Raw genomic sequence first — 16,112 nt, 5'->3', positions numbered from 1 at the left:
CAAGGGGATATGCAATGCCTCTTCCTGAAAGACATAAAACAGAGAAGGGAGATGATACAAAGGAGCACATTCCCTCTTTCAAGGACAGGTTTGAACCTAAAGTCAAAATAATGAAAGGCTGAACTAATTGCTCAGCTTAAAGAAGAGGGGGCATGTGGCAGTCCACAGATTTTTCTAAGAAAAAAAAACAATCATCTGTTTCCCATGTTCACCATAGATAAGAGAAGTAGCAATGGGCTTCATTTATAGCATGGGAATCTTGGATGAGATGGCTGAAAAAAAAATCAAGGAGAGTTTACCAGTGGGACAGAAATTCTCTGGAGGTTACAGAATCCTCATTATCAGAGGCTTCTAAGGGGCATGTTAGACAAGCACCTCTCAGAAAAGAAACAGGTAAATATTAATCCCAAACTCAGACAAGAAGATTGATTCACTGACTTCTAGACTGTTTTTTTTTTTTTTTTCTAAATTTCTGATTCTGGGAGCAAGTTATGGAAGCAAAAACCAGGAAGATGTCTGGAAGTAGTGCAGACTGGTGAGTCCTTACTCATTTTCCTTCCCATTGGGTAGAATTCATCTCATTCTAAAAGTTGGTTTAACAACTTTAGAGAAATACAACACAGATAAAAACAGCCTTACCAGGCACGTAGATAGCATTTATAAAATCAAACCAGGCACTTCTAGAGCATAATTCATCTGAACTGTCTTAAACCTCTACCTTTGACCAAGTCAATAAAACATCTACCACCTACCCCATCAATAGGTCTAACATTTTATTTACTGGGAAAGGAACTTATTGGGATGACTCAGCTTCTCTTGATACCTCCTCTTAGCTAAGACAAATCCCAGTGTAGGTGATTGATTTTCCAATCCCAGAAACTTACCTTTTTGATGCTAGTACCAGGAGCTCTGAACCCAGATCATAAAACAAGGTCATTCTTCCTCCCTGAAAAATAACTCCCTCTTTCCCAACAGCCCTGAACACCTTGATTAGTTAGTCATTTATTTTCTGTCCTTTTCTTTCCCACCTTCCGTTTTTGCTTTTCTTTACTCCTTAAGCTGCAGCACCACAATGGTTACTCTCAACATCCAGCTGAAACTGGGAAGAACTGAAGGGATGTAGCGACAGAGACTAGCACAGTGCTGCTTCAAGCTGCTTTTCAGGGAAGCAGAGACAGGCTTTCCACGTCTTGCACAGTCGGACAGTACTTACTAATAATTTTAATGTTCTTAGACTAACCGTGAGGAACACACAGACACAATATGAGCACACAGTCTTCTTTTCATTTGCCAAGCAAAACAAGCTAAAAGCTCAGTTGTTTTTTTTTTATTTTCTCTCCAAATCGTGCTCCTATCTCAGAGAAGGCTGAATGGCTCCGTACCAATTGGTATGTCAGCTATTAATGGCAAGAAACCTAAACAAATTTTCTGCTTCCTAACTTCCCCAAAAATGCAAGGCAACGATGATGTGAAATTTGCAAAGAAATGAGAAACATAGTCTGGAATATTATTTTTTTCTCTTTCCTAGCTTATTACAAAAGCAAACACCAGAACAGGTCACTGAAGTTGTATTTTCAGCCGACAGTTTCAGCTAATTTTTTATTTCAACTCTGCATAATATGTATTTAAGCAGAAATGTTCCAGAGATGGACAATGCTTACTCAAAGACATGATGATATGTCAAACAAATAAAGGCTAAGCAGAGTTGGGTTACATCTGGAATTTGACATCAGAACTCCAAGGAAGATCTATATACTAGATTTAGACAAATCTTTTATCAGTACTTCTCGAGTCAGCTCTGCAAAAAAGTGCTGCAGGATTCAGCCAGGAGACACTGAGCAGCTGCAAGTGTCATCTTTTAGATAAGAGACACAACTGAGCCCAGGCTACACGGTCAGCTACCTGGCTCTCCGCTCCTGAAAGGCAAGGACTGCAGTGCTGGCCACACTCCCACCTGGGAAACAACACTGGTGCCCAAGTACATCCCCCTCACATTTCTAATTCTTGTCCTAAAGATGGCTAACATTACTTTTTCCAGTTTGTACGTTTTACATTACAGAAAACCACAGCAATTTCATTATTGCAAAGAGCAAATCTGGTGCACTATTTGGTTTTTATTTCCTTATTATAAGGTCTTCTAGAGAAACATGGAATGTGTTTGCATCTGTCTGTGACCAATAAAAATGCCATTGCCTTGTTCAGTAGCAAAGATACCTGCTTTTTCAGGCCCTTCCTGTTCATAACGTAAAGTCTTGCACAAGGTGGCTTCTTCTGCTCCTACACAACTCAATCCAACATTTGTCTGGATGCAGCTCAACCAAGAAGCCTTCCACTTCTATATATGATGACAATGAAGTAATTACTGTTATAACAATTTTTTTTTCTGATTCTTCAAGTCAACTTTTCTTTGAGACCCTTGATATTTTGAAAAAAGATTAGAGGAGTTGATAGCAATGCATTAGAGACATACTCTGGACTAAGAAAGAGTGAGGGGGAAATAAAACCTTTATTGGCTCTTGCTCTATATAGAAATAATCTCGAGTTAAGCGGTAACTCTTTATTTTGTTTTCAAATGCACAATGCTTATAATTTCTTTTTCTTACTACTGCCATTCACAATTTAGGGATATTCTTTATAACATTAGCTGCAAAACAAGCATAGTTTCCTTAGAGAATTTTGTACACCAAATAAATTACTTTATTAGTCAGTCTCTGACTAAACAAAGAACTCCCTGAATTTCCTCTGATGACTTTGTATTTGCTGCTTGTTTATCTTCCATACGGAATTGTAATTTCCTGCATCATACTACCTATGACACATTATCTAAATATCAATTATAAGAACTGTGAGGTTGAGAGACTGTGATAAGTAGAATAAATTCAAAGACAAAATAAAGACAAAACACTAAGAAAGACCTTGTAAAATAGGAGTTTCACCAAACACATTACTTTTTCCTATGGCATATCAAATTCAGGCTGAGATGAAGTTTTATGCCGCATGAGCAGATATTTTTCCCTTGGTACCTTTATTATTGCTTTCAGTTACCTCTCATTTTCAGTATCTGGAATTTAAAGAATAAAAACATGTATTCTTTTTCTGAAATGTATTTAGGTGATATAGTTTGGGCTAAGCCAGCACGATATGGAAAGCTGTCCTTTGCGCTGGTTGTAAACATTTTTAAAATACGTTTTCTTACCACTTTCATCCAGCAAGAAGTCATCCTGGTAACGGAACTTTTCCGGTCCACATGCAATAAAAATGTCATCATCGCCAAAGAAATCCTGAAGGCACATCACCTGCAAGCAAAAAGAAAAGGAAGGCATTGTATGAAATACCTCATCATCGGAATTGTAAAAACAATAAATCCCTCCTTGTTTCCATCTGCATGAAAATTCTTCACTTTTAATGGAATCAACAGGGCTTCATCTCCAGATACATTTCAAAGCTGTGCTCTGACCATCTGTTACAAGTGAGAAACACTTTTATGGACACTGCAGGAAAATAGAGATAAGGCGAAATGCCCTAACTGTCACATTTATTACACGATGCATCAATGGGATATGAGGTAAATGCCTTTTGTTTATGCACAGGGTACCATTCAGCTGTTAGTGGATAATTAATTTGCTTCTGAGCCCACATTTCTACTCTTTGACAGCCATGAAATTAGGTAACAGTTTAGTATGCAGAATTAAACGTAGTTATTTCAGCAAAATCTTCCTGACCAGGAATGAAACTCCTATGGGTGAACTGAGTCTCCATCATATGTTCCTCATCTCTGCCAGCAGAGTCAATGTAAAACCTCTTCATAGGCACCAATCTGAATAATCAGGTGAGCTGGGAATTCTTCTCGTACGGAATAAAAGGACAACTAACCTCTCTCAACTCCCAAATGTGAGTAGGCAGGATTAGGTTGGTGCAGCTTTATGACCATACTTGAGATATCCTTGTAATACCTTTTAATTTGCAAGGCACTACTTAAAAATTTAATATTTCTTTACTGATGTTCTTAAAAGAATAATCAATAACATTCTTCAAACCTGCCTTTGGACTTACCAATCCAGTTTTGACAAATTTCAAAAACAAATTAAATATCTAACTATTTAAAAAAAAAAAAAAAGATACTTTGTAAACAGTATTATATACTCTGCCCATGTTTCACATTTATAAGAAAATTTTAGTAGGTTATGTTTGCTTTTATTATATAATGTTTTGCAATTAAATAGCACACTAATATTTGAACAGATAGTTTTCATGGTTTCATGTCAACTGAATACAGACAGGAAAGTAATACATAAAGCATTTATAAAATTTGACAAAAGAGTTGAGAACAGTCCAATAGAAGGAGAGCAACCCCCTCATAAAAAGCAGGGGAAAAGTCCGCATTTAAAGCCTACGAATAGAGAAGTGCAAGATTTAGCTAGTGAGGCTAGCCAGGGTCCTGCAGACTTCGGCATAAAACCAAACACACACCACCGCCACCCCCAACCTGCAGCGATTGGCATCGATGGGGTCTAAAATTCCTCTCGTGCTTCCCAGAAGCACACCAGAAGGCTTTGGCACCTACAGCAGTTGTGAGTCTCTGTGCTAGAAAAGTCTTAAGGAAGAAAAATAGTGCTACACATCGTGACTTGCTTGCAAGGTACCATTTGTCATTAAAGGTAGAGCAATAGCAGCTGAAAAATGAGGAAATCAAGAGAAGTAGCTGAAGTAAATACCAGGTACTCTCAAAAGACAAAGGTACTCTCAAAATTGCTCTGTCCTTAAGCAATACACATAATTCCAGATTCAGGTCTACCACAGCCCCGTTCCTATCAACATCCTCATGTTAACAACCCTACACAGTACCTGAGCACCAACATCAAATATGTAAATATTTCAAGCAGCTTTTTTCCGTGTTCCTACTCAGTTTATGTTCTATTAGCGTATCAGCCTCAGCAACCTTTTTATAAACTCAGTTTCCATCTTTTTTTTCGTCCACAAGACATATCCTGCCTATCTTCCCACCCCATACACCCACCAACCTTCAAACATCTCTTCCCTTCAGTCAAGTTCCTCTGAAATTGCCACCTCTCCCACAACGTGCACAAACCCACTAATTTTCAGAATGACATTAAAAAAATCCTGTGATTTCCTATGTGGATCCCAAGTTTGACACACTTCTGCAGAGCGATGACCTTCACGTTTAACACCAAGCAGAGCACTAGAACTAAACAAATACTCAGCGACCCTACGCACAAAGTTGAACTATTTTGACAATGTGCATGAACTAAAATTAAATTCCCATTTGAATAAAAAATTGTGCGGATTTTATAAAACTAAAACAAAACAACAACAAAAAAACTTGGTTCTGGTCAGTTAGAAGGGTTTCACTCAAGCCAAAACAAGACATCAAAATGGATGTAGCGAGACCTACGCAGGTTCAACTAAGCCAAAATTTAAAGCATTTAAGGTTAAGCATGTGCAGTTTAGATGCAAATAAGAAAATTTAAAAAAAAGTATTTTGTACTTAAATATGCTTGTTTGTTTTATTTAATCAAACTTTATTCTTTTATGTTCATCGTTTTTCTTGCCTCCCAAGATTTTACTAATTTGGGCATGATAATTTAAGCACCTAGGAAGTTCACAGAAAGACTCCTCAGAAATATCTTCTCTTCCAGCTACCTTTATTTTATTTTTAATTTTATGCTATTTATCGGAAGCCTTGACACATCCTTCATTGTCTGCTTCCTCCTCTGCAGCCTTTTCCATCCTTTGCGTCTCAATGTCCATGGCCCGCTCTGCTCCCCAGCTCCAGCCCCCCGCGGCTTACACTGAAGGGCTCTTCCAGAAGGCATCAAACAAGTACACAGCTCCCACTTTCGGGCTTTTTTGCAAGAAATCTGCAAGCACTTTCTACTCACACTCAGTCATCAACTAAGCAGCAGGACCTGCTTTTTATTACCCGTTTTCACTTCTGGAGAAAACAGCTCCTCAAAAGTTACGCTTTAGGAGATCAAGGATCTGCATCACCTGTTTTGAACTGTGACAGTGCTCAAGAGGTCAGTGTGCTCTGTTGCGCCTAGCCAATTTTTTAAAAAGGTGTGTTACCAAAGACGCCCTGAACATTTTTGTTGTTTCCAGCTCACACAATCCTTCCTCTCCTTTTTCAGATTTTTCTTCCGTATTCCAGCAGGACATTTCTCACAGCGAGGAAAACAAAGCCTGTGCAGGAGCAGTCACACATACAACTTCGGTAAAATGAAACTGAAAAAATAAACGTTTTCCACTACAAACCTGGCACTAAGTGTACTGTAACACTTGGACACAAACAAGTTGCTAGCAGAGCAGTGAAATTTAACTTTAGTAGTGTCTCCTTAGGGGAGTGCATTCAATAACAGTAACAAAACCAGAGGAAAAGAATCTCAGGCATTAGGATCCTTTGCCTGAGTGACAGGAAAGAATAAAAACAGCCACAACGAAAACTGGTCACTAGTAGAGGCATTGGGCAATACACAAGTCACACAAAAAAGCCTCGCTGAGCTCTACATAGCAGATGCAAAATAGCAGAGAGGCAGAAGTCGTCGTGCCTACACTTACCTGAGCAAGTTTTACAGGCTGAAGCCTGAATCCTTCTCAAATCCTCATCTTTCTTGTCCCAGTAAACAACTTAGGAATCCTATGTGTCCTTTCAGGGGGAAACACAGGAAGAGCCCCAAATGACTTCATATCCCAAAGGTTAGTCTGGTGCTTTCACTAGAAAACCACAGGGGACACAGGGACCAACAGGACCAGGCTCAGCACTGACTCTGCACCATAGCATGGGAACTGGAGGCACCTTTAAAATTACCTTCACTTCTCTTTCTTTCTTTCTCTCTTTCTTTCTCCCCCTGACAGGGTTGTACCTGGAACCAATGAGGAATCTCCTAACTATTATGGAGCCTTTTGTTATCCCTTCGCTCGCCTGAAGCATTTAAGGTCTTAATATTCACCTCTTTGAAGTTGGTAACCGTATTATGGAAACCCCCTTTCTTGTATCTGCAGAAAGATGTAAGGAATTATGCTTTACATTTTGGAGCACAGATGACCCAAGAATAAAGAACAGCAGCTTGTAGAGGCACTGGCTGGCAGTTAGCAGCGCTAGGAAGGAGCTGCAGAGAAAGGGAGGGGGGACAGGGAAATGGAAGACAGGGAGAGGGAGAAGGCGGAGGGAAGGAAGGACGGAGGGACTGAATCAACCCTTTCTCTAAAAGCATTAAGCGAGTTCAGATAAATAACAGATGAAATCACCTCCCATAATAGCTGGATTCTGGTTATAGTGAGGCCAGGGACCTTTTTGAATTCATGTTTTAAACTACACAAAAACCAGAACAGACCTCTTTGCCTGGGTCTCCTCAGTGACAGCACCCTGAATACTTTCCTACTGTTTTAAAGTTGACCGTGTATCAAGTTAATAGTGACTGAAAATTTTAAATAAAAAAGAATGAAATACTTGAATGATCCTCTAGCTCACAGCTCAAGCAACAGCGTAACACCACCAGTGTTACTTGCTCTCATGTTTTTATTACACTTTTCATATGCTGTGTTCTGGGGAGGAAAAGAAGGGGGAGCGCTCTGTGTGTTTGTCTTCTTTCAACAACAACAACTTAATTAGACTCTGAATTAGACTCTGTTTTGGATGAGCAATGAGAAGATCTCAAGCTGGGGTGCCCTAAGGCAACGTGGTTAATGGAGAGCTGGAAAGCAAAATTGAAGACAAAGAAATAAGGGAGAAAACAAAAAAGATTGAGAACGATACAAAGAGCACTCAATAAGTGGGTATAGAAGTCTTCTGGAAAGAAAGAGAAATGAAGGATGGCAAAAGGAAAACATGAGGCACAAAGGCGGGGAAGTGAATTTAAGAAGAGCCGTAGGCTGCAAGGCAGGAGAGTGTTCAGAGGGTGACAGAGACACAGCGAAACTCACGTGGAAAGACACCCGAAGGTGAGGGAACTCAGAGCAGCCCCACAGACAAACCTCTTGGCAGCCAGTTGGGAAGTTTTAAAGAAATTGTTAAGTACCTTTTCGTACCTGTAACAATTTCATGTTAAGTTCAATTATCATTTCCCTTACTTTGAAGAAGACATTAGAAAAAAGTTATCCCTGGAAAAACCTCAGTGTTTAAATGATTCACCATTTTAGGACTCTGACTCATGAATTTGGTGCTCAGTTTTATAAGTTTATGGAGAGTTGGTAGGTTTTTTTTTTCTTGCTACTTTTGATTCACTCAGACTTCATGTTTAATTCCTGGCAGGTCTCTGTAGCTCTAAGGAGCTCACTATACCTCTGTTCCACTCTTATGTTTTGTTTTTCTGGTTTTTGTGGTTGTTGTTTTTTGTTGTTGCTGTTTTTCCCCAATAAAACAAAGTTCCTCCTTAAGATTTAAATTTATCTTCATATGTTTCCCTCTATTTTCCTCCTTAACCAAACTATATTTTCCAATTATCACCACCTCTGAAGTACTTATTTTATCCTCCATATCTCCACTCTTTGTTGCTTCATGGAGAAACATCTCAGATTAGATCCCGAGCTAACTTCACTGTCATCTACCACTGGCAGTCTTGTGATAGTTACGGATATTCCTGAGAGCTTATCAATTCACACAAGCTGTTTGTATAGGACAAGACACCATAGTTTTTCTTTAACTTCCTAATCCTAGCAGAACTACAGGAACAAAAGACCTTCCATATCATTATATTTATCTTCTAGCCTGTGTAAGGCTGCTTCCCACACTGTATTTCTGAGTGCTTTGTTCAGTTTTGTAATACATTCCATACTGTACAGAGCTTCCCTTAGCAGACTATTCTGCAGAAAGACCAGTAAAGCAACCATTACTCACTCAAAAGGTTTTCATGGCTTCAGAACAACAAAAAAAAAAAGTAACATTTCCATATTGGCGTAATTGCTTTTTAGGTCATTACTGTGAAATCAGAAATCCAAACATAACAATAAGGCTTTTAGGAAGAAGAAAGAAAAATACTTGCTGTTTCTAAATAAATGTGCTATCAACACCTTTTTCTTCCTCCTTAATATGTGTATGTTGGAGGAACCTCAGCCTGCTCCATTCTTTGTGGAGTATGTGATAATTGCACATAACATCCTTTATGACAAAAAGGTATCAGACCTCAACACGAATCCACGGAGCATCACATCTGAGTATTTTCTCTACTTTTAAGGCAAGTCTATTTCCCTTCCTGCTGACCCAGGCTCTGCGGCTTTTATTCGTGCCCTTTCACATTTATCTGTCATTATGCACATGACACTTCTTTAGATCCGGTCATCTACAAAAAATATAATGTATCATCAACATGTATGTACTTCCTCTCTTGGTTTCTGATCCAAGTTCTCTCCTCAGGTGGTGGGTTAGCCAAAGGCACTGGGAGGTATCTGCTGCACGTTTCCGAAGTTGAACAGCACTGAATTAATTCTGTTCTGTCGGAATGAAATCTCCATGGTGACAACCGCATCATCAAGCTGTGAGAGCTTTTCAGTGAAGAAGAGCCTTTATCGTGAGATTCTCATTACAAGAGTGCCCTCTGTAAATGAAGAGGAGACGTTACCGCCGGGGTTTGGGCTGGCTGAAGCTGCACAGCCACACCGCCTTTACAACTGGCTTGTGAGACCATGCATCAGATTAATGTCTCTTGAAATAGCATGTTTTATTCCCCCCGGCAAGATGAACACAAGACACTACCATAAGCAGCAGTCAGAAACATGAATTTTCATACTCAATGGCTCGCTAACCTGCTACCTCCCCAGAGCCCATCAAAAGCTCCCCAAGCCCGGGGAGCTGCGCTTCACCCCACACTCACCTTCCCTCCTAAGCTGCCTCTTGATGAGCACCTACTCAGGACCGATCACTCGTCCTTTTATTCCATCACAAATGAAAAGGTTGCTCTATTCATTTAATTCTTGAAAATGAATCAACTTATTTCTGCAATTTGCATATTCATCAGCACCCGTTTTGTGCTAGATGCAACTCAGCCTTCAGGATTTTCAGCTAGCTAAGACTTGGCCAATAAATTAGTAGGAACAAACTATCTGCCTTCCTCAGTTAAAATAGTATGTATTTCTGCCTTGGTCTTCTCATAGGAACAAGAAATCCTTTCTACACCACGTGCGACACTAATCTTAATACATTCCGTTTTGTTCTTCTATGTGGCATTAAATGATGCGAAGTTTAGAAGCAAATCAATGTAAATTAAGATTCCAGGTTTTGCTGTTGAAACATTAGGTGAGACTTCAACAATTATTTTTTTAAACAAAAACTAGTTTTCTAAACAAGCGTCTATGTTACAGAATTTGAGGAGAGCAGGGGATATATCCCAACAGGGAACTTAGAGGGTTATGCATGAATTTAATGTTGAGAAACACTGATACTCAAAGTTTTGTGAAGTTTCTCTCTGGGAACCACTAACATGGAGAGCTCAAACCCCTGTCATAAATTGCTTCATGGGAGACAGGACGAGAACAGTGAGAACCCAGCTCCTACCCACACCCAAAAATTACTCCTGCTCAAATGTTACCACACTTTGATATCAGGACCAATGCACAATGGTACTAACTAGCTGATGTAGAGCAAGGTGACACGTGTTCACACATGAAATAGGAAAAATAAAGACAGAGAGTCATCAAGCCTAGGATGGGCATCTCCTCCTCCCATCAAATATAAACTTGCTGCCCTCATTCAGTTCTCTAACAGCTCATTGCTTTTTTTGTCCCCTCACTCTGCTATTCAAACCCTGTAGCATACTAAAATTTTCTTTCCCTCTGTACCTCTTACTTCAGAAAGTCTCCAGTACTGACGCCTGCTCCCCTCTCACTCAGGTTCTCTCTTCCAAGCCATCCATACCACAAGCCTTGCCCAAGACAACAACTCTCTCTTCTGCCAGATTCCTTTATCTTTCCTGCATATGAACTCCTTGAGCAGGCTCTTTCCATTCTTCTGTTACCCTTGCTCGTCATCATTACAACGTAATTCTCCTCCCACATCCCCCTCTTTAGTACCGTCTGAACAGCTCCACAGCCAACAACTTTATAATCTTTATAACGTTCTTTATAATTTCTCCGTCACTTCATCAAGGATGGTTTTTGCAACTGCATCAGCAGACTCTTTCTGAAATGCTTTTTCCTCATCGTCTGCCTAACTCCAATTTACCAGATCCACATAATCCACTCTGGAAATGGCCTTTCTGGTTTTAATAGTACCATATTTAATTATTCTTCTGCTTGCAATGACACCGATCAATGCATTTCCTTACAGATTCAATTTCTTCATCTCTCCCACTCTTTCATTTCTAGAGTGACTTACTGTACCATGTAAAAGCAGTTCTATGTCCTTGGTTACAATTCACCAAGAAAATCAACACCTTCCATCTTTCCAACTTCAGAGCCTACTAAGTGTAAAACTCTACTGGCTTCCTACGTACATCATCTTAGTATGTTCCTCTTTTTCTTTACTCCCTAAATTTAGGATTTAGGGGCTATTTTGCCCCTTAGCTCCCTATTTAAAAGCGATCTTCAATACTTTGGTGCAATTATCAAAACCTTAGCCCAACATACTTAGCTCTTTTCCTTCAACTGTCCGCTTCTTGCCCTGTGCCATTCCAGTCCATCCAAAGCAACTAAGAGTAGGTGTTTCAGAGGAGTATCTCGTATCTTGCAGTTATCAGATGCGAACAAACACCTTTACTAGCTGTACCCAACCCTCTCACAGCTGAAGACCAACAAAGCGTGAGCTTTTGCCCTTGCAAAACTGGAATGCATTGTAGGTTCATGCTAACAGGACTCTCAATGGGAGTTTCACTAATTCCTCTATTTTCTAGTCTTCTAGCCTTAACCACAGACTTTGTCTATGAGTAAATTGGTGCAGCAAGTGAAGAGTTGACTCAGTTATTTACTGACATTAGCTTAATTGAAGAATTCCTGCATTAAGTTCTAAATAATGTACTTTTTTTTTTTTTGTCTGTGATTTGACTTCCTCAAAAATATACACGTGAGGAGAAGCAGTAAAACTTGAAAGACTGAAGTCTTTCATGCCCTAGTCAGTCATGCACATCACCTTCTCAGAGCCTCTTCTGTTTCTGCTTTATCTGTTCCTGAAGTGATCATCATACACAACTTAGTATGGAGAAACCTGGATCTGTACACTTTATGTAGCAAGCAATAAATTTCATGTTTTATGCATCTTATCTTTATATTTGACGTTTATTTGGTTGCCAATGTGGATTTAACAAATGTCTTGAGTTATCCACCAACTGGCTCATCTTCCTTTTGGGGCACTTCAATTCCCCAAGTTGCTGACAGATGCCGCTACTTGGCCAGAATCCAAGGTTCGTGTGCTGCAGAGACGTTACTGCCTCAATAAGATTACATTAGATGAACTGATGAATTAGAGCATCACAGTAAAGACATCATAACAGTACAGTTTACACAGATACTTATGCTCAGGGTCCCATAACTGAATCAACTGCCCCCCAAATTGTTAAATTACAGAATCATCTCGATGAGGAAAGGCCTTCAGGATCATCAAGTCCAACCAAAACCCGACCTACTAAGTCCCAACATTAAACCACGTCCCTTAGTGCCACATCCACGGCTCTTAAAGGGAGTGGGGTCGTCCAGGGATGGGGACTCTACAACTTCCCTGGGCAGCCCAGTCCAACTTGACCGCCATCTGCATGAAGAAATTATTTTTTTTAGGGCTTCAGAATTTTTATTTTCTGGCGTTTCCTGCAAAAATAGAATTTGAATTTCCAGCCAGCTACATCCTATCTTTTGACTGAAAGTACCTCACAGCATTGGCTACTCCTTAAACTACTTTAATGTGTCTAACAAATCACAGAAAACAACAAATAAGCAATGTCTACAGCGTATAAATGTCACATAATGCTTCATCCTAAACTTCCTCAGAGTCGAAAGAGTCATTTGCATCTGAATCAAGAGCTGTATCCTATTGTCTTGTGGTCCAACAGGTGCCACAGATGAAGTACTGGCTGTTAAGAGCAGAAAGCAATGCAAAAGCAACTTCACTGTCTGTCACAGGATGACCAAGAAAGTGGGATCGGGCATTATTACCTCTTGCTTTGGTCAGGAGAAATGATAGTGTAATGCTGTTGACACAGAGAAATGCTCTCTTCCACCTGCAGCTCTGCCCAATACATCAGCAGCTGTCCAGGTATCTGTACGTTGCGGTCCAAGTCACAACTATTCCCATCGCCAGGAAAACCCAACACCACAGGCATTACTTCAAAAATATTTTTTCTACTTTATTATTCATAATATTATATTTTAATTAATATTTTGATTAAATATTTAATTTTTATTTGTGAGAAAAACAATAAAGCTGAATGAGCAGATAGATTATCCAGGCAAGTAAGCAAACAGGCATCCTTATGAGCAAATGAAGGATTGCAGCAATGCCTAAATAATATTTTTGGCTAAGAAACAGGAAGATGAAGCCTTAGTGTGTACAAATCCAGCTGGATTAGGAAGAGGGATATCCGTCTGTCACAAACACATTCCTAAAGCATCCTTTTTCCCTCTCAAATATGCTATGCATATTTTCTACACCACAATTAAATGGGAGATAACTTTGCAGTCCCAGAGCCCAGACAATCTTGCTCGTAGAAGTCATATACATATGCCAGCTCAACATTTCTCCTAAATTATGAATCATTTGGCCACATCAACTACAGTTGTCTTTTGCATTGAAGGAAACTGAATCCTGCTTGTCACCACAAAATATGATCCTGTTAATCCCATGGCAATTGCACAACTGATCAGCATGTTCGTGACTGAAATTCCAGACAACAGAATAAGGCTCATAAAGGGACAGAGAGGAAAATAAGAACTCCTCATACTTATTTAAAACAAATGAGCATTAAACTGTTTTTTCAATACAACCAAACATTGAAAGAGCAGCTGATTTAGCAGCAGAAGATGTACGTAATGGGCCGATGAAAAAGCAGTTGAGACTTTGATTGTAAAGTTCAACTACAGCTGGATTACGTTGGGTTGTTTTTTCTGCCATATTCATACGTTTTCCTGTCTCAGAGGCAACACAACACTACCATTTAGTGGTCAGATACACACAGTGCAGGTCATCATTGTTTACAGGACTCTGGCAGCCAGCCCGTGTGTATTTTTGTACAAACACATGGCAATTATCTTACGAGTAAACTGTGTACTCACATAATCCTAATAACCAGAAAGTTAGGGATTGCTTAGAAAAATCAAATTTCTTTGAATTCAAGTGCTTGAATAAAGCCTTGTCAGAAGAACTAAAATAGTTTGAAAGACAGGTAAATAAAACAGGAAAATAGTACGTGTTCTTACCAGGAAAATATATACCAGTATCTCACACAACACTGTGGACTTCTGTTGAAAAGCATCTGAACTTCAATGCATCTATGTTCAACAGGAACAATTTACGCAGATATAAAAGCTGTCTTTTGCAGAAAAAGATAAATGCATTATCATGCCCCTGTCAGTTATTTTACTTTATTTCGTGATTATTACTGAATTCTCTTGTCACATAATCAGGAATAAAAGAATTAAGCATAAAACATGCTGCCTACGATTTAATGAATGAAGAATCATAAGGAAGCTTGTTCATCCTCTTACAGCTGATGTCTTCTGTTAAGCTGGCAATTACTTACGCATTTCCCATGCAAATCATTGCACTCCTGCAACTGGACTCACACAAAAGCTGCTAGTTTCAGACCAGTGTCAAAAACCATCTTAAGCACTTGTCAGTGCATTCCTCCAAAAGCAGTGAGAGCTCAGGGGCTGCACAAGGCCCTTCTCTGACAGAAGCTCTTACGAATGAGAATCCTACAATTTGAAGGGCATGCACTACGAAGTCCCAGTGGCTTTTCGATCATCACTACTCATGTTAGAAGTGCAAGTGCTATTATTTATTGGTTTGGCAAGTACTACTCTTTAGAATACTGGGCCAACTAATTTCATTCAGAAACGAAAGTCAACGGCTTTGTTACATTTGTAATCAACAGCAGAGCACTGGACAAGATTCCTCTGTCTGTGCACAAAGTTTCTAAAATAATTAAGAACCATGAAGATTTTTTATTGTTCATATTTCAAGACAAATTTTAGCAGATGAATTACTCCTATCCTTTAACTTGCTTAGATCTGGGAAATGAGGGGGCTGAGACCAGCCAGGTGAAATGCATTCATTCAGAAGAAAAATTTAGTCAGGTGCCAATTTGTGGGAATTATAATTGCAGGTTCTGAGACGAGAAGGCAATGTCTTTTTAAAGTACAGATAAAAATAGCTTTCAGGGTAAGCTTCTAGTGCTAGAATAAATTAAACATTGTACTCAGTCACACTCACTGTATTTAATAAATGCATTATATTGGCCCATTTCCTCATAAAGCAGATAGTGGGTCTGAAATTTTTAAGCAGTTTTAATGCACTTTTCCCCAAATTTTGAAAACTTGGATTTTATGAATAGATCTCAAAAATAACATGTGCGTGATCAGTTTTGCTCAAAATCTACCTTTTCCAAATATTTACAGGTCAGTAAAGCCTTGTGATACGAATTTCTCCTTGAACTTAATAGTCCTTTAACCAAAGGCTCTCTAATCATTTTATCCTGAAGTGTGCAATATTGGTATTTCCATATGCAACTAAGAGATGCACCAAACACATACTGTAAGGCAAGTATGATTCCTTGAATCTTTACAGCAGAAGTGATTCTTTGTTCTTGTTGTTGTTGTTTTGTTTTTACCAAGGTCCACTGCATAATTTTCTAAAGGTCTGCTTATTTTTGTGAAGTTGTGCGCAGCAGGAAGCTCTAAGCTTGGCCGGCCAGATGCTGCTCTCTACCTTCCCAGCTGGGAATTGTGGAAGAAAGCTGCAACCGCTTTGCGAGACCCTGGGAGATTACTTGGAGACTTGGAGACACCATTTATCTGGGGATAGGTCTGGATAAAATTTACCATTTGTCTGGATCCAAATCCAGATGGAAATCTTCTATTTGTAATTTCACTTTACATGCTGCAAATCCTTCCATAACAGAAATTGCATTATATACATTGCTGACCGATGCACGAAAAGGTCGAAGTTATAATCTACA

General features: G+C 39.3%; 1 protein-coding gene across 1 annotated transcript in view; it reads right to left on the bottom strand.

The window, feature by feature from the left end:
* The window catches only part of DCLK1 (doublecortin like kinase 1), a 240,614-nt gene that overhangs the window by 113,173 nt on the left and 111,329 nt on the right, over positions 1–16,112 (bottom strand). The window contains 1 exon segment of the mRNA XM_040569457.1: positions 3,197–3,296. Coding sequence (XP_040425391.1) covers positions 3,197–3,296 — 100 coding nt within the window.

The sequence above is a fragment of the Cygnus olor genome, chromosome 1, assembly GCF_009769625.2.
Source record: "Cygnus olor isolate bCygOlo1 chromosome 1, bCygOlo1.pri.v2, whole genome shotgun sequence".
Taxonomy (NCBI): Eukaryota; Metazoa; Chordata; class Aves; order Anseriformes; family Anatidae; genus Cygnus; species Cygnus olor.
Note: the sequence above shows the minus strand (reverse complement) of the source record. Positions and strands in the feature narration are given on the sequence as shown.